The 18,860-nt window shown below is 41.7% G+C and overlaps 1 protein-coding gene across 3 annotated transcripts in view; it reads right to left on the bottom strand.

Annotated features, from left to right (window-relative positions):
• SORBS3 (sorbin and SH3 domain containing 3) overlaps window positions 1–18,860 on the bottom strand; it is a 53,102-nt gene that overhangs the window by 32,683 nt on the left and 1,559 nt on the right. For 2 of the 3 annotated variants that reach the window (XM_088151891.1, XM_088151889.1), the window contains exons 2-5: window positions 4,972–5,078; window positions 4,128–4,376; window positions 1,376–1,493; window positions 384–616 (exon numbers count right to left, since the gene is read on the bottom strand). In XM_088151891.1, coding sequence (XP_088008017.1) covers window positions 384–616; window positions 1,376–1,493; window positions 4,128–4,376; window positions 4,972–5,016 — 645 coding nt within the window. In that variant the 5' untranslated portion in view covers window positions 5,017–5,078. Of the gene's footprint in view, window positions 1–383; window positions 617–1,375; window positions 1,494–4,127; window positions 4,377–4,971; window positions 5,079–15,707; window positions 15,727–18,860 lie in introns of those variants that run through there. The other variant, XM_088151890.1, reaches the window with a different exon arrangement.

The following is an 18,860-nucleotide window of genomic DNA, read 5'->3' as shown; positions in this document are numbered from 1 at the left end:
AAGGAAAGCATTTTTATGTAGATGAAGTCACAGAAACCACTCAACTTCAGGTCAACATTTGGATAACTTTAAAACCTGGGTGAGAAACCTGAAGCTTTCCAGATACCACTGAACTATAATTCTCAGCAGCTCCAGGCATGGCCAATGGTAAGAGATGTTTAGAATCATAATTCACAGACATCTGGAGAGCCACAATTTTTGCATTCCTGCATAGATGGCTCTCATTTATCTGTCAAGTCAGCCTCAGGTTTTCATGGTTTGGGAATTAATCCAAGAAGTCCCTGGCCCATGGCAGCTTGGCTGTGGACTGTTCACGTAAAAGAGGAGAGGAGTGCTGAAAAGCTGACATTTTCATTCTATTGATGTTCATTCCAAGGACTCACCGATCGAGAGGCAATGGGCATTCCAGACTCGTCGACTGGCCCAATCCCATCATACTTCACCCAACGTTTTTCCTTCCTCTTGCCATCTTTGGTCCAGGTAGCTGACCAGCCTGGTTGGGCTATGCCATTCAGAGTTGGGTGATTGACTGAACTAGGCAGGCAAGGAGCAGGAGCAGCTTGAGATGTCAGTGGTCTAATTTCTTTAGCAGGCCAGGTTGGGTACCAATTGTTTGCTGCCAAGAGACATGGACAGTTCATAAAGAGGGGAAGATCTAATTGACCATTATGTCCTACTCTTGTATCCATCAACTCTCACAATGCTGCCTTTAGAACAATCAAAATGCTGCAGTTCCTAAACAAAATTGCAAAAATATTATTTTGCAATTTCATGTAGGTTGGCTTTAAAAATCATTTAAGATTGCCTGAATTATCAATGAAACAGGTTAGGTGGTACTTGGGTTAGCCCAAAGAAATTCTAATAACTATCTCTGATGGGGCAGCTGGTTCTATCCTGAACATCACTGATGAGAGAAACATAGATTGTGGTAAGAATTAGTGTCATGAGTTCCAAGTACTGTATACGTCATGTCCTTTCCACTAAAAAACCAAGACCAGGCACATTAGTATTTGTTGTTTCCATCCACATCCAGGCTCCACTGGAGATATCAAAATTTTATCCCATCTAATTGCTCTAAAAAGGAAGCAATGATGGTAGAAACGGAATGGGAAGGTTGACTTTAGACATGCTGCTGAATTTAAATGTCTTTTATTCAAAGTTCTACTGTCAGAAAAGACCATCAGAGGCTCTCAACTCTTCTGCTAGCAGGAGGAACACAAAGCTAGCTGAGCTTTGGAAGTGGGTCTAGTTTTATTTAAACTGAAAAGATCACGCACAAATGGATAACAGGAAGATAAGGCAGAGAAGGCTACAAAGTGTTCTGTGCTTCTTGCCAAGGAAATCTATTATCACTTCCATTCTTGGCTGGAGTTACCTGAGCTCCGCTGAGTTGTTTTCCATGGCTGGGATATCCCATTGTACACTCTGCGGGGAGTTGTATCATGGAATTCAAAATTTAGGGTGTTAGACCCACAGTTACGAATCACAGGAATCTTTACAGGATAGATAAAAGAACACCATCCATTAGTACGGATCTTCTGCTCTATTTCAAAAACTCTCCGCTGTAAAAATGGGAACATATTTTTCTTTGCTCAATTGTGCATCACAGGAACATTTCTAATCACAGCCTGAGGCACCCCTCCTGCCTATACTCTGTATAACTATTACACTAGGAAAGTTCATTGGGTTGAGTATTGATAAGATGCTTTCAACCTTATCAACTTGGGAGAGTGAAAATTTACCCCGCTATCTTTTCTTTGGCCGCCCACACTTCAGAACAATAAGACTTTAGTTCAAATTTACCAGTGTAATTTAAATCTTCTAACTAAAAAAGTCAGTACTATTATTTAAGATTATTTTACTAGTTTCTCATACTGGATTCTAATAAAGTAAGCTGTATGATAGCCGAAGGAAACATTTAGAAGTTTATTGTGTGGACAAAGAGCATGTTAATTTCCAATCCTTTCCAAAGGTCATTTCTCTCTTCTTTTGTGAAAAGGACTTTTGATCTTTCTGGCTAGGTTTATGTTGTTTGCTTTGCAAATTACTTTATCAAACCCGACTGGTGAAGGCCAAACTGTATTGTACAAAACTTCTGGGTAATTTTCTCAACCGTCTTCCTTGGAATTGACAAGCAGCACCCAATGGATGATGCAATTGGGGAACTGAGGAAGGATCAAGGGCCAGCGAAAATACAACTTGCTCTGCACACTTTTGGTCTGCGAGGACTAATTTGACCAAGTACATAACAGCTCGTTCCTACTGGGAGACAATTTTAATTGAACATTGTCCTCAGAGCTGATAGTAGCAATATGAAAAAATGTGTGCTTACTTCAATTCACATAATTAACTTAGTTTGATTCTTAAACTTTGTCTAATCTGCCCTCTTATTCTGTTTTTCTCCCCTACTTCTGATGGAGAAAAAAACGCAGGCTTCTGTATCTTTTCTCTTACAGGGAAGAGGGAAAAAGCCAGCGGATCCTATGATCGGAAAGAGCTGATATTATAGAGCTAAGCATCCCCCCTCCCACATCTGCGTCTTCTCACCAAAGCTTCCAGCTTTTATTAATCTTCACATAAAAAGTCATCAGCAAATTAAATTGAACTGTGTACAAAGTGCAGTTTAAGCAAATCCTCTGAATGTATCAGAGCCCAGTGAAGGATTCGGAGGGAAAGACCAGGGTTCAAGCACACCCTCAGCCACAGAAGCTCACTGGGTGACTTTGGGCCAATTGGTCTCTCTCTCTCTCTCTCTCTTTCTCTCTCAGGGTGGTTGTTGGGAAATAAGGAGTGCTGTACATACCACCTTTAATTCCCATAAAGTAGGCTATGAATCTAAGAGAGATATAAAACAAAATCATTCATTTATAGCAAACATTTGCTTTTGTTAAACAAATGAAGTCAGCCTAGACAAAATGATAAAGATTTGTGATAAACTCCCCAGTCTTTTGGTCAAATAGTACTGAGTTCAATTCAATACATAAAAGGTGTTTTTTTTTAATAGTCTTCCACCCTTATATACTTCCCTCAAGCTACTCTATGCCTTGTTCAAGAAAACTGAAATATATCAAGATTCTGGACCATATTCAGGTTTTGGAATATTAGTCTACCCCCAAAGAGGCCCTTTTTTGCTTTGCAGTACTAATAGTACTAGCAATTCTGGAATAGGGATCAATGATCTTGCCTGGCCCTTGTATTTTGGTGAGATTTTGCAAGATGTTTAGCAGTTATAAAGATCTGGCATAATCTTACCAAAATACAAGGGCCAGGCAAGATTATTGATCCCTATTCCAGAATTGCTAGTAGTATTAGTAGTGCAAAGCAAAAAAAATGGAAGACTTGTCTGAAAATATCCATATGTGGTCTGTACAGGTATATTTCCCCTAATGGACAAACAGCAGCATTAGTGAGAAGGGATGAAGGAACAAACGTTCATAAGGAATCTAGCAAAGAGGAGGAGAAAGAAGCATAACCTTTTCCCAGCATGATACAATATTGAACTGCACTCTTCCCATTCACAAGATTCCACTGGCACCTAGTTAGTCCCACATTTTCCATCCCATTGAAGTCTTCTTTTTTCTTTACCTGCAGACCCACTGCAGTATGCAGAGACTGGCAACACTCTCACTACCCCCCCCCCCCTTGTGAGAGCTCATGCAGATCCAGAGAACTCTCATGGCATCTCACACAAGATTTTGGCATTCTTGCCAGATTTTGCTGACCCCTTAATTTTTAAAATGGATTTTAATTCAAATTTAATAAGGTAGAGTCACACGCTTCCCTGAAGAGTCACAGATGCTCTGGCAAACATGGATGCAAAGATGTTTTTGGGGAAAGGGGGAGATGACAAAATGTATGTGATGACAATCACACAAATGACATGATTTACATAGTTGCATCAGACTTCACAACATCATTACATAAGCATGCCAATTGTAGGATGACATTATAATGCATGCATCCTCATTTTGACATCATCATAGCTTGTTTAGGACACCAGTGCATGAATGCTGTACTGCTGAGCCCTGTTCAGGGTTTTGACCTTCCTGAAGAGCAAGCAAGTCTCTGCAAGTAACTCATAAGCCCCCAGTCTTCCCATCAGCTTGTCTCAAGGGAGGCACACTCACTCTACGACATGTGGGGTTCTGTTTATTCTGTGGAGTGGACGTTGCCTGAGGGGAGGTGAGACTCCCACTGTGGATAGATGGGCTCTTCTGGAGGTGCAGTGGGATGAAGTCATCCAGCCTAAGGTCCAGAGCTTCCACAGAGACTCCAGCTCTAGAGTGATGTGGAGGAGATGTGAAACTGGGCCCTCCAGAGGCAGGGGAAGGATGGTCTCCACCACCATGAAAATGCTGCTCAGCATATGGCAAACCCTGCAGGGGGTGGGGAAAAACAAAAGTTGCCCAAGCATTTTGATCTGGAACACTGGAAAGTGTTGATGTCAGGGTTTTGTTCATTTTTTAACCCCAATATTCTCTCTGCTGTCATACTAGACCTCCAGGTTACAGCTAGAAGGTCTTTCCCACCCTCTGCTCCTGACCCTTTTGGTTGGAAATGCCTCAGACTCTATCTGGGATTTCCTGCATGCAGAGAAATTGTTCTCTGTTGACCACTAGTCTGTATTTCATATGCTGTTCCTGGAAATCATGAACAAGCAGCCGTATTGCTTCCAACTTACCCACGCCTTTGTTTTAGAGATCTGATCATCCCAAAAATCTCATCATTCCTTCCATGGGAAGATGAGAGGGGAATGCCTGCTTTTGACTCTGGCAAATGCCTGATCAGAGGGCCAGTGCTGGATCATGGCTGCGCCATTATTTACCAGAAGCTCAATGGCTCCTCTGGGATCTTTATTCCACACCCCTGACATCTGCTCAGAAAAGATTTCCTGTTATTTTTAAGGATTGGTATGTGTTATACAATATCAACAATAATAATACCATGACAAGTTTAAGCACAGACACTCACATTCAGGGAACGAAGCATCCCAGATCCTGAGTTGTCAACCAGCATCAAAGCTTGTCCCGTGCCAAAGTTCCACGTTGAAGAGGAGGATCAGCTTAGGGTTGTGTCTCCTGAGCAAAGAGGAGAGAGAACGAACCTCTTATATGAAAAGTGCCTTGAAACTGCATCCGGAGGTCATGCTCTCTGCACTCCTGAGTCAGGAACATTCTCCTCCCTAACTATAAAGGACCTCCCATCAGAAAACCATAATATGTGGGGATGTTGGATATCAAATATATCAGGAATCCTATGCCTGTTCTGTTTTGTTTTTTGACACTCAAGGACAGTCTTCAAAGCATGACAGAGTTGGACTGTCTTTCCCTTCCTTTGTTTCATGTAATTACTCTCAAGCGCTAGCCAACTTTCCAACACATCACAATAATTAATCATTGCTATTAGCAGTTAAAGGGACCTGTGCATTAGTCACACTTGCCAAAATCTTATGTCTTCACTGAACCTTGATTTTAAAGGGTGACTGGCCTGTGGTGGACACAATGAAACACAAATTAGCCAACCTCGTTTGGTGTAATGGCTTCTGTGAGCAGAGCCAGGGGTTAGTTTATGGCCCAGCTTGTCATCCAAAGACAGAAAATTGGGTTAAATCCATACGCCGTGATTAGCTTAAACTCAGGTAAATACAGCATGCCAACACAAGTCAATAAAATCACAACACCCCCCAAAAGTGGCCCTCTCCTTGTCACCACCCATCTCACCTCAAATGGCAGGTGCCAACGAAGACCTCCAAAGATGATCTCAAATAAGGGCTGCTTTGTGCTGCAGGAACGATAGCTGTACAACCAGGATGTACACCTATTTCCTTTGCAAAGGTTTGGCTCTCTGATCCAGGGACTTACTGGAGCAGGGCATCTCAGCCATTATCTGTTTCTGACACTGCTGGGCACGGGAGAAACAAAGCTGCCTTTCTGCTGTTGGTGCCATGCCCAGAGCAAGGTCACTGCCTGGTTCAGTCTGCTAGCACACACAGTGTGCAAGTGTCGGGTCTGACTTTTTGTTGCAACTGTGACTATACAAACCATCTTACATTAATAATTCAGCCCCAAACAACACGCTATAGTTTGCTTGAATGCACGCCCGCATTCTTGTGAGGGTGTAAAAAAAAAAAAAAAAGCTATGGTGGGACAGGAGGGAGCAAAAGTTTATGAGTAGGAGACAGGAATCTCCCAGAGCTTAAAGCCTGATGTGGGCAGGAGCAGAGGGAGGAAATGCACGGCTGTAGCTCAGTGGTAGAATACATGGTTGCTGTGTTGGAACTCAACAGATCCAATCTGCAGCATCTCCAAATGGGACTGAGAAACTGTAGCCATAGCACTTGCTGTAGTCTGAAAATATCCATGAGACAACCAAACTGAGGAAAGTTTGTGTCCAGACAATAGTTGACTAGATAGCTTTGTGGTCTGACTCAGTACAACGCAGCTTTTTTATCTGTTCTGGGTAGAACCCAGTAACACAATATTGCAGAAAGAGGATGGACCAATTTGGAGCTCCATAGCAATTAAACCTTTGCTGCAAACAAGATCTTTGTTCCTTGGACCTCTCATTTTCAACACATTTATTTATTTTTAAGACGCAAAAGCTCACAGGCCCACATGTACTCTTCCCCTTCTCCTCCCTGCAGTTGTGGATCAAAGACCCCTTAAAATGGCTGAATTGCAATTTTGAAAACAATAAAGAATTAAAATTATTATGTAGGCCTCTGACCATTATAAATCAGAAAATATTCTGGCTTCTGAAAGTCCATTAGAGGTTGTCCATAAGAATTAGTAACTTTATTCCTCTTTTAAATTAAGGCAAGGTTCCCCAAAAGCTGAAGAACACAACTAAATACCATGGCAGAAATGCAGCACACACACTGCCCAGGCTATATGCAGCAAAATTCTGTTTTTTTTAAAAAAAAATAAACCAAATCAAGGTAACTCACATTTCTGTATCCAGAAGAAGCTCATCTTTGTGAAACTGCAGACTAAAACACAGACTGGGTTTTTGTCGCTGTCCTTATGACACCTGGCTTACTTCTACTGCAGTGTTTCTCAACCTTGACAACCTGAAGATGCGTGGACTTCAAGGGTGGAGTTGAACTCCACACATCTTAAAGTTGCCAAGGTTGAGAAACTGCACTAAGGGATAAATATCAATTGCTGGTGAAGCTTTTTACATAAGGTTTTGTGTTTTTTTTTACATTTTAAAGTAAAACCTTTTATGTAATTTTTTTCAAAGCTGTAAAGGGATGTTAAGCTTCTTTGATTGTATAGTACAAGTTGTTTTTTTTTTTGCTGAAAATCAGAAGAAAATCATGCCTCTTTAATTTGCTGCTACATTTTGGTCAGACCATTCCTAGGGACAACAATGAAGAGTTAGGGCTGGAAACTGCCTCCTTTTTTTGAACTGAAGATACTAGGCATTGAGTCAGGGATTTCCCATATATAAAACTGATGTTTTATGCCAGGAGGGTAAAAAGTGCAAGGGCACACATTCCAAGTCACATGATGTGGTTGACAATGCCTTTTTGCACCCGCATCTCTCCCAACTTTTCCCACCCTGCTCTTTTTAAAAGGCAATCTGGTCCACCTTTTCCTCCCTCTGCAATCACCAAGCTAACCTCTTTCCACAAAAATTGTTGGATGAAATTTCAACATATGACACTCAAATGAGTGGAGATGTTTACAGCTGAAGTCAGAAATGCCTAAATTGTAGTGAAAACTGCTTGAACACACATTTTTTGCATTCTTGGGCCTTTATTTTCCAAGAGCAAAATAACCTTCTCCCATGAAAACTGAAGTCTAGCATGCTTGCAAGGCACCAAGTTGGGAAAGACTGTGGAATCCTTGGGGTTCTCTGAGCTTGGTGGTTTTCTTGCAGACATTTCATTACCGGCTAGCACTGAAGATGTAACCTAGCTGGGTAATGAAATGTCTGCAAGAAAACACCCAACCTCAGAGCACCCCAAGGACTCCACAGTTCAACCCAGAGCTACAGAGATTCTCTTCTAATGGGGAAGACTGTCCTAACCTATTCACCAGAATGAAATATGCCCTTGTTGTCATTAAAGAGAGAGAGACACGTGCTAATAACACATAAAGGCTAATCTATGGTCAGATGGAAAATATTTGTGTGTGTGTGTGTGTGTGTGTGTGCATGCATGTCTTGGGCTGGTGCAAATAGCTGTTATAAAAACTTCATCCCTGCAATCAAAATAATATTTACTGACTAGAAGGCAGTTAGTGCTACAGACGAAGGCAGGCTTTGTTTGCATTTCCATGCAACCTTGCTCTGTTTCTTTACTTTATCAGAGAATCTTGAAACACTTTATAAACATTATTAAAATGAAGTTCCCACACCTGTTCTGTTTAATTCCTATGGACATAGTCCAACAGAGAATATTCCATATAAGTGAAACAGTAAACTTTGGGGCCAAAATGTAACAGGATCCAGGAACTCCCATTTCTTTTGTTAGGACATTTTGGTCTGTCTTCACATGTTTAGTGTCACCCACACATCTAGATAGTTGGTTACTACAATACTTGGAGAAGATGAAATGGTCACCCCTCATGGAAAAGTTTGGATTAAATTAAAAGCAGGCAAATTTTACATTGCCAATTGCTATTTAAAAAGAACAACCACTATACTGTAATACTTAATATTTTATAGCATTCTCTTGTAAGCTTAACCTATTTTCAATCTGTAATCTTTCTGCTAATGATTCTGAAAGGCAGACCAACGTTCTTATCCCCTTACTGCAAACAGAGTCATGGGCTTTTCTAAAATTACCCAATGAGTTCATAACAAAAATGAAATTTGAATTGAGGATTTGTGATTTCTTGCTCTCTTAAGCGAGCTTTTCCCAATCAGGTGACTTCCAGAAATGTCTGAAGGCTTGAATCCCATAATCATCAAGCCATCAGGTCATTTGTTCCTTTACAGCATTATCATAGTATCTTTCTTCCTGCTGTTCTCACCTGGCAAAACCTTTGTAATGCCCCTGCATGTTCCTCTCTCCAGGCATTGTCAGTGTATTTTCTAAATAGTGTATACTAGATGGGATTAAAGCTTCTGAAACTCACCTGCAAGCAACAATCATCTTCCTGATTCTTCCAGATGATGAAAAGAAAATGCATTTCTATAAAGAAAAGGCTAAATTTTTACCAAGTTGACCCCCCCCCCCAAAGGAGCACCACCATCCTGCCTTCATGCCTATCAACTCTTTCAACCAAAGACTATTAGAAAAAGCGTGAAACAGGAGATGTTGAAGGGATTCGCACATTGATTTAAGGGGTTGCTATGCTTAGACATAAACTAAATTTGGTTTAGTATGACAGTTGAATATTCCTCGTGCACTTAATGTTTTTCCCTTCTGTTCCATTAAAATACAATCCGGTGGCAGTTTCTGAAAGGTCTTTGAAAGCCTCAGAGTGTACGTCCTTGGTTTAGAATAGATTTCTATATAGCTTGGAAGACCAAGCAACCAGTTAACCGACCCATGTGGATAGAGCGTGCTTAATTCTGCTGTCTGGAACAGAGAACAAGAGGACCCTTCCTTATTCTGTGGATAGTGGGCTGACCCCTGGAGCCTGCTTCCAAACAGGTGATCATTGCCAAATAGGTCTGCTACAGCAAAAACAACCATGCATTGTTTCAACAGCTTAAACCTCCACAGGGCTTCGATTTTTGTGGACTGGATTTCAGCATACCTGAAGTTAGCAAGCTCATTATGACTAATACGTTTCCATCATTGTTTCTCAGAAAGAAAGAAAAGTACCCAGGGTTTTGCTATCTCAGAACCTTCCACAGAACCCAGCAGGCAACCAATTGGCAGAGTTGGTTCTTCTTTCTAGCAAGGTCCACCCTGTGCAGTGATCCTGTGACAGAAAAATCATTACTGTGAAGGAATCTCTGATCAGCAAAATTTCAAAAACAGTCTGCTATAGTGTTTGAATGGCCAAAAAAGAGGAACTCCAATGCAGATGACAATTATAGGGTCATCATTTGAAGTTGCAGTTTCATAACATATTTTGGAATGGAAGAAAAAAACTCAACTGCCTTTTTTAATTTTTAATCCAGATTGTAAATTCTTTACCAACTCCAAGCAACAGATGTCTTAGCTTTGCTAGCTGAATTGGCACCAATGCCCACCCAGTTTTTTCCTGACACCAGCAGTGCCACAGAAACAGAGAGGAAATTATCTAGCACCTGCAAACATCTGAAGAGAGCTTAGACATGGCTACAGAATCTCATGGACACTTTTTTGCCACCTTCAATAACCCCAAGCCACCCCTTCACTGTTCCATTTGTAAACTGCCAGAAGAACTGTGGTGACTGACATGCACTATGTCTACAGTGAACAACTTGGAAGATTTTCAGCTCAGAAATGTTTGAGCAGGATTTCATTGGGTCTCATGACCGGCAGGACAAAAATGATTAAACCAACTTAAATGCAAAGGAACATAACTGTATAAATTCCTAATTACACCTTTTCTTGACATGGAAGTTGCATTACTGCATCTAAGAACAGGCATGAGGAACTAGCTGTCCCTCCTCCAGGCATGGCCAGACTATAGCACCCAGCAGCCCCAGCCAGCATGGCCCCTGGTGAGAAATACTGTGAACTGTAATTCAACAGCATTTAGAAAGTGACAGGTCCCCTGCCAATTCTGGGTTAGTGTTTCAGGGTAGCGATGTGATCAGCTGGTAATTTCAAATGCAACCCTTAATTTTAGGTAGAGTAGTCTTCTGCTGCTGTTACATGAGAAAGTTACATGGCCATGTTCAGTAGCATTTTTCTTGGACTTAGGGCTTCATACTTCTTTTTAAAAAGGCAGGTGATGGCTGGTAGTAAAAGGGATGGTATTGATTTCCTAGCCCAGGCAGCATAAGAACTGGCCTTGGCAAAACCCCAATGTAAAGAGGGTGAACTGAAGTGCTCTCACCATTTGCAACCAGCCACAGTAGCTGGGAACCCAATCTATGCTCCTGCTCTTTGTTTCATGAATGGCATCTGAGAATCTTAAGTGCCCACACGTGCCAACATGCAAACATTTCCACACCCTGCAGGGAACACACTTAACAGAAAGGCAGGTCAGGAAGGGGGGGAAAAGCAGCAGGGGGGGGGGGAGCTAAGCTGCATGCCTGAGCAGGAAAGGGAAGGGAAGAGAATCCCACCTGCTTGGAATCTGATCTGGAGATGCTATTAGAGTATGGCAGGGCACACCACCCAAAAGACTATACATTATTTATAAACTGAATAAAAAGCAACATGTCCTAATAGGATCTTCACCCACAACTGTGGTATAGGACACCAAACCAACTGATTGATGCAATTTATTTCGTTTAACTATTCAGATAACTCTTCATTAGAGATTCAAATTTCACAAATCACTCCACGTTGGCTCATGTCACACGCAAACCTCTGAAGTTCAGAAAGTTCAGTTTTGCAGGAGTGAATGAAGACTTGACAGTCACTTGGTTCAAAATGTCTCAGCTACTTTTAAGCAAAAGAATAGGATGGGAAAATGAGGAAAATGGCTTGATTCATTCACTGGGCTGCATCACAGTTTGTTTTGCCATAGTTTAATGAATAAATTGCAACTTACTGCATCCACACAAGCTGTAAAGCAAAGTTTACAAACCACAATAGTTGGATGTCCCCAACACACTAAGCCAAAAAGTAGCCAACTGTATTATGGTTTAGCATAATGTTTGAACCAGGCCATCTGGATCAGTCCTACATAGAACTACAATTTCTAACCGTCTTTGTTTAGGAGCCATATATAGTTATGGACCCAAAATGCATATCTAACTTCAGCTTAAATATGGACGGCTGCTCCTGCATGCCACTTTCCTCTCTTGAATTCAAGCTGAGGGAGTATTACATTCGCACAGTTCAGTGTTCTGGAGACCAAAGGCTGAAATGCCTCTTTTCTGTGACTCTGAATAGATTAAACCATTCTCGCCATTGTGATTGTTGCTGGGATTTCAATTCACAGGATTCCAGCCCCCTTGAAGCATCTGGACTTCTAAGATGGGGAAAGCTGGATCACAGAAGGGGGTAAACAAAGCTCCAGTACTGAAGGGGATGGTTCTCCTGCCAATGTCCTAGACTACTCAAAATAATATAAAGATAGACAGAATGAATATAATGTCTCTTCCTTCGTTGTCCTGTGTACTTTTCTGATGCTAATTATGTCATATTGCAGACCAAAAACTATGCAGGAGCAGGATGGAAAGTTCCTGCTAAGAGAAGATAAAAGAGGGTTGGCCTATAAATTAATATGTCTTCCCCTGGCTATTCAGCTGCTGCCACTGAAAAGGACATGATTTGCGGCTGCAATAGAATGAGTGGTGAACAAAGATCCAAAACTCTTCAAAATTCTGTCAGCAGTGACTCTTAAGTCACTGCCATAACTTATAGATGCTATCAAGATGGAATTTGCTTCCTCTGTCCTCCTCTATCACTGTCACAAGAGCTGGCATCTATTCTTTTGGAGCAAGTACAGGCATAAGGATGCTTTGTGTGTGTGTGCGCGCGCGTGCACGTGCGTGTGCGGGCGCACATGCATATGTGAGACTTCAAGTCAGCCTGGACTCCCGGCAACTGCCTGGCAAGTTTCTGCAGTTTGGCAAGTTTTTTCGGAAGTGGTTTGCCATTGCCTCCTTCCTAGGGCTGAGAGCGACTGACTGGCTTAAGGTCACCCAGCTGGCTTTGTGCCTATGATAAGACTAGAACGTGTGGTCTCCTGGTTTCTAGCCTGGTATTTAACCAGTATAACAAACTGGCTCTCATAAGGATGCTTAAAGTAAGGTTACTAAAATCTAAACTTGAGAGCTTATCTCTCTCTCTCTCTCTCTCTCTCTCTCTCTCTATCTATCTTCTACAGTATCTATCTAATCAAAATTATAAATGTTACAAAAATGGACAAAAGGCCTAGAAGGATTGTTGCCCTGACTTATTTCCTTGGCTCAACTAACTGATGACAAAAACTGTTCAGATCTCTTGCTCAGACATATGTAGGGTTCTGCTCTTTGGGTCACTCTTACGATCTAAAGTATGTGTGCGCACATGGGCAGGTCAGATTGTCCATCTGGCTCAGTATCATCCAACATGGAGAAACTCTTCAGAGTCAGGCAATTTTCTGCCCCCTTTAATTGCTCTTGTTTTGAACAGAGATGAACTTGAAAACTACCATCGGTATATTGTTACCAACAGGCCTTCTACGATGGAGCTGGAGTCCTTTACTGGATAGAAAAAGGGATTATTTTGGCTGACTACAGGGGTACAAACTAGCTCTCAGGAGTGGCATGGGGAAGCCATAGAGCTTCTGAAGATAAAGGACAATTGTTTGATAGCACGAGTGTCAGCAGAAGAGTTCCTACAGTTCCTCCTTTCTGCTGAATGGAGCCAGTCCATCTTAGCCAAACAAAGCAATAACATTTTACAACATAGCTTTAAACCTGGCAATGACAAAAGAGAAAGCATACAAGGATCTGTTATTTATAAGTTGTTTTTTTTTAAAAAGGAACTGAATTTGAAGGAAGTTTCCATGTACTGTGTAAATCCAACTACTTGTGGTATATTCACAAAACCATGGCTTAGCATGATGTGAGAACCCAGCTTCGGGATTTCTGCCAAGAAGTCACTGCCAGGGTCAGAGCATTGCCCCAGATCCCAAGTCTTTTATCCACTGAACCAAACCTTACTCAGAAGGAGGGGAATGGGAGGAGGGGAAGAGCAGTGTTGGCACAGCTGTCCTTTTTTTTGTTGTTTGGAATATAAAGATTTTTATTGGAAGGACTTTGGCTAGACATGCACTGTATCATTCTGTGCCAAATTCCATGCAAGAGTGCCACGTTCCTCTCTCTCAAGCTGAGAATCAAAGCCCATTCCTTGTTTCCCAGAATCGCTGGGCTGGATGTTGGGGGCTACAGAGAGGGGAATTACCCAACAGCAGATGCCAGTAAATATACCACCACCCATTGTTTTACTGCTCCCAGTCTAATGAAGTTTCTTTCTGGTGTGGTACATTAAGGGTGGGTGGGTTCTGGATTTGATTCCCTGGCACAGCCAACTCATTGGTTGTTCCCTCCCACTTTCCATGTAAACATTTCCATTCCCCACCCAAAGGTTTCCCTCCCCACTGCCAGTTTGTAGCACTCATGTGAATCCTTGGGCACTGGTCACAACTGCCCAGTCAGGCTTCATCTGAAAAACAAAAAACAAAAGGCTCCTTTTTGGATATTTCCAATTCAAAACAGCCTGAGAGAGAATTGAAGGGGGAGAGGGAGGGAAAGGCTGAGAAACCAATCCAGACATTGACAATATCAATGTGTTTAGCTTCCCTGAGGAGCAGGACAGACTTCTTTCCCCAACCTGGTGCTCTCTTAGAATACCCAGTAGCCCAGCAGTTGCAATCACAGCACAGTGGGAGGATGGACATGTGGAGAAAGGTTGACCTAAATTCATACTTTCTCTAAGTGACAAGAGGTACGGTACTACCTTTCCTCCAGAAGATCATTGAAATGTTACAATATTTGGGTTTATTTACAAATACAAGCTCAGTGTAGGAGGACGTGGAAGCCCAAAGCAAATTCTCTCAGGAGAAGCCAGAGCTCCCTGTTCCACAGAGAAGGAACAAGCCCTCAAAAACCATTTGTACCACCCTAATCCAGCTCTCTGTCTGAAACTTAAGACTCAAACTTCAGCACATTATTCTTTTTACTTACAAGCCAGCTTCCCCCATTGTGCTAAATCATGATTTCCTTAGCTATGGTTTGTTGAATAACTACAATTGCCAGAGTTTGCACAACATGCTAAACCATATACTATGGTTTCCGGATCACAAGGGAACCACACATGCAATGCGAGAAGTGATAGGTGGGTTTACTCAACATGCAAAACTATAGTTTGTTTAAACATTATTTGTTGACAGAGCCACAACTGGCTGAACAAACATAATACACTGTCATAATCATTGTCTATGAAGCGTAACAGCTAGGTTCATAGAGCATCCTAAGCCAAAATCAAGCCAGCCACGATATGGCTAAATGAAGTCTTTGACACAGCTGTATGTTGGCACCTTTGTCTGGATTTCAAGGCAGTCTTGAGAACCATCCTCTTCAAACTACAATGCCATGAAGAGGGGATGTCAGCAAGCCTTAGTAGTGAGATTATCTAAGCCCCTGGTAGCATTGGGGGTTGGAAGCTGAGCAGTCAACCCCAAAAGCATCATCCGGAAGCAACCTTTTCACATTGCTGATGCTGCCTGAGTCCAGATATGACATTAAGCTATAATTTTTGAAAAAGTCACAATTGGCCAGGTTTCCATAACATTCTGTTATAAACCATGGTTTACAAACCTGAATTCACACAAACATACTAAGCCCCCCCTCAAACCCCACACAATGACACTGTAGCACTATGCTGCTGATTTTTAGGGCACAGAGCCATTAGCTAACTGGCACAGAATGAAGAATCAGCACAAGGGATCATTCTCTGCATCACAATAAATGTAAGGTAAGGTAACAGCCTCCCCCAATCTGGTGCTCCCCTGATCTTTGGGTATTACAGTTCTCAGAATTCCCTGTTGGCAGGGCAACTGGGAATTTTGGGAGCTGTCATCCAAAATCAATTGAAGAACACAGAGCGGTGGCATAGGGGATGTTTTAGAAATTACAGACAGTCCTCTACTTACGAACTTTCAAATCACGAACTCTTGCCGATATGAACAAACCTGTCTGCAACTCCAACCTAGAAGGTCCCGGAAGGCAGGAGAAGGCGGGAAAGGATTAGTTTATGGCGTGCCACATACAGACGCTTGGCAGCACCGTCACACATTGGGAGGCATGATTTTTATACTTGGTTGAACCTACAAACAAAATGGTCATATGAACAGCCTCTTGGAATGTAACCAATTCATAAGTAGAAGACTGTAATAAAAAATGTTGTTTCTTTTTTCAAAAAAAAAATGTGAAGGCATATGCTGTAACTCTCCAAATAAGACTAACCTAATGATACCAGTACAATAAGGTAAGTTGTTTATTGATTGCTTGCCTATTTGCAAACACCCACTGAGCTACTGAACTATTCATGCATTGTCTAAAAATTAGAACCTGAATTTGTTTGTTTTCCCTTCTTCCCCCTCCTCTTTTTCCCCTTCTGTGCTGTATCTTTTGAACTAGAAACCTCAGTGATCTTGAGCTGAACAGCACTGCGGTTTGGGGGTGGTCATATGGTATTATCTGAGGAACAGGATCACATCCCATAGTCCCACTTCCGTTCTGGGTGCTTTACATAGGGGTGAAAAGTGTCCAAATACCAGTTTAGTTAACAAAAGTATTGAATAGTTTCTCTTTCAGATAGAAAAAAATGCAAATCTAAAATTATAACTAGAGCAAAAACCAGCCAATTGGATTAGTATTCCTTCTTCTATAATAGGAAATATAGGGTTCTGCTCGTTAGATGTTACGTCAGGGTTCCCAGCAGAGCTCTCTTGCTCAGCTTAGTGGGGGCTGCTGACTTTTTCACACCTGAACCAAGAAACAAAACCTGTTGTCCATTTAAAAGAAAACAGAGTGAATCACTCCTTTCAGTCTTATGAACTGATCAAGCCTTCTTTACTCATTCTTCAGAGCAGCACAGAAGGTCAGGCAGCAAAACACAGCAGACAGAAAACTCCCACCCACAGAGAAGAGTTTGGAACGAAAAGCAAGACTTGTGACATCTAATCAAAAACAAAGGCAAACTCTGAAAAAAAGCATGAAAATTGCTCCAGTTTTAGAGAGTCCCATGACCTCCTGGGCAAACAAGCTAGACTGACAAACTGCAGAAAAATCCGGGGAGGGAGGACCAAGACACCACCCTTAAGAAGGAAAAAGGAGAAGAGAACATCATTTAAAAAATAGTTCAGGAAAGGGGAAGAACCCAGCTTGGAACATGCTGATGGTTTCCAAATACTTAATGGATATCACAAGAAGAGGAAAATCATTAGCCATTGCAATGCCTAGAGCAGTGTTTCTCAACCTCAATAACTTTAAGGCGTGTGCACTTCAGCTCCCAGAATTCCCCAGCCAGCATGCTCATGTGGAAATTCAGATCATGCAGAAACTCAGCCCTTGAGGACTGAGCTGCTGGCATCAACTGAAAACTCGATGGGAGCAGGACAATTTATCAGCATATGAAAGCTGGTCAGGGCTATGTTTGCCCAGGGGAAGTCATGATATCTTAGCATTGGACTGGTTAGCAAGGATTTTTTGGGAAATTATAGGAAGCGAAGTCCAACAGATCTGGGGAAGATCAAACAAGTAGATCCTCCAACTAGGTAACACTCTGACCTGAGATGAGATAGACTGATGGCTCTACCACATGCTTGTCTAACACGTTAAGAGACAGAGAGAAATAGAATATTGATGGCAGACATATCCCATAAAAAATATTGAGTGGGTAGTCTATAATTCTTCTGGGGCACATCTGGGACACATGAAACACTAGCAGATTAGGTTATCAGAATCAATGTATTAGTTTTTGAAGTGCTCCAGTACTACTTATGTGTGTTTAATATACAGATAAAATTTGGTATGATGCTGCAAGTTTTAAAAAAATAGATATGCAGAATTGGGAAGGGTGCAGGAATCCAAATTAAAGATGGGTGGTTGTCTGTAGGAAGGGAGCTCACCACCTTCCTGGAGGTTTGGTTCTACAGTTGAACTATCCTCACTGGTAGGATATTTTTTCTAACGTTTTATTGAACTATGCCTTCCTGTAAACTGAATCTGTAATTCCATGTTCCGCACTCTAGAACAATGGATAACATACTGTACTGTGATTTTGTTCTTTGTGAAATTCTTCCAGGTATTTGGCAAGCGCTATCCTATCCTCCCTTTCTCGTGCCTAAACGTTTCAATTTCTTCACTTTTTCTTCATAATTCCTAGTCCCCAGATCACCCCTGTTCATCTCTGAACCCACTTCAGTCGGCCTGATTCCTTCTTAAATATAGTATCCAGAACTGGTTATTGCTTAAGTGGGGTCTAAGCAGTACAGAACAAAGTGATATTACTCCTGTGATTTATTAAGTATGCTTATGTTTTAACAGCATAAACTTGCATTGCCTTTTTTGCAGCTGACTCATCTTCAGAAACAACTATTCCAAGATGTTCTGCACAATTACTTTTGTACAAGTATTTAAATAGAGAAGGTTGTGTTTGTCTCTGTTAAGTGTGTGTGTGTGTGTGTGTGTGTGTATTCAGCAGTCTCAAGATTGTTTTGAATATATTTTTGTCTTCAAGGTTATTAACTAGCTAGCCCAATTGTCTGTCATCTGCAAAGAAGATTTCTCTCTACCTTCTCACCCAAGCTATTAACAAAACAATCTGAAGAGTGCAAGACAGAGGAGTTAACCTTATGGCATTCTGCTCTCTTTCACCTAAGTGAGGGTCCATGGGTTGGAAAACGGTGGGAGGAGTGAACTAGCAGATCTTCACCAGCTCTCTCCCCATGCCTTCTACTGCCTCCTAAATAGCAAAAATTCTACAGACCCAAGAAATCTAGCCCCAGTCAGTAGAGTCTTAGCTAAAAGCTAAAATCTAGCATTTTTCCCTAGGCGTTCCACAATCATGGTTTCCCATTTATCCCAACCCTAAAGTGCAATCTCTCTTGGTCCTGGATTCACCCTCACCTGTTCCACCTCCTAGGTATCACTCCCTTCAATGACCCTTGTATAAATGTCCTTTTCAGCTGTCAAACGTACAGACCATGTCTTTCAGTATTTGCCCTGCCCACCCCGCTTTCCTTGATCACATTTAAAGAACATGACTGCTTGGCTGATGCTTTCGCCATGGAAGGGAAGAC

This window comes from Python bivittatus, unplaced genomic scaffold (assembly GCF_059951505.1).
Source record: "Python bivittatus isolate LINGU-HERP-01145 unplaced genomic scaffold, Pbiv_v1 ctg000680_np1212, whole genome shotgun sequence".
Taxonomy (NCBI): domain Eukaryota; kingdom Metazoa; phylum Chordata; class Lepidosauria; order Squamata; family Pythonidae; genus Python; species Python bivittatus.
This window is presented reverse-complemented; position numbering and strand designations above follow the sequence as displayed.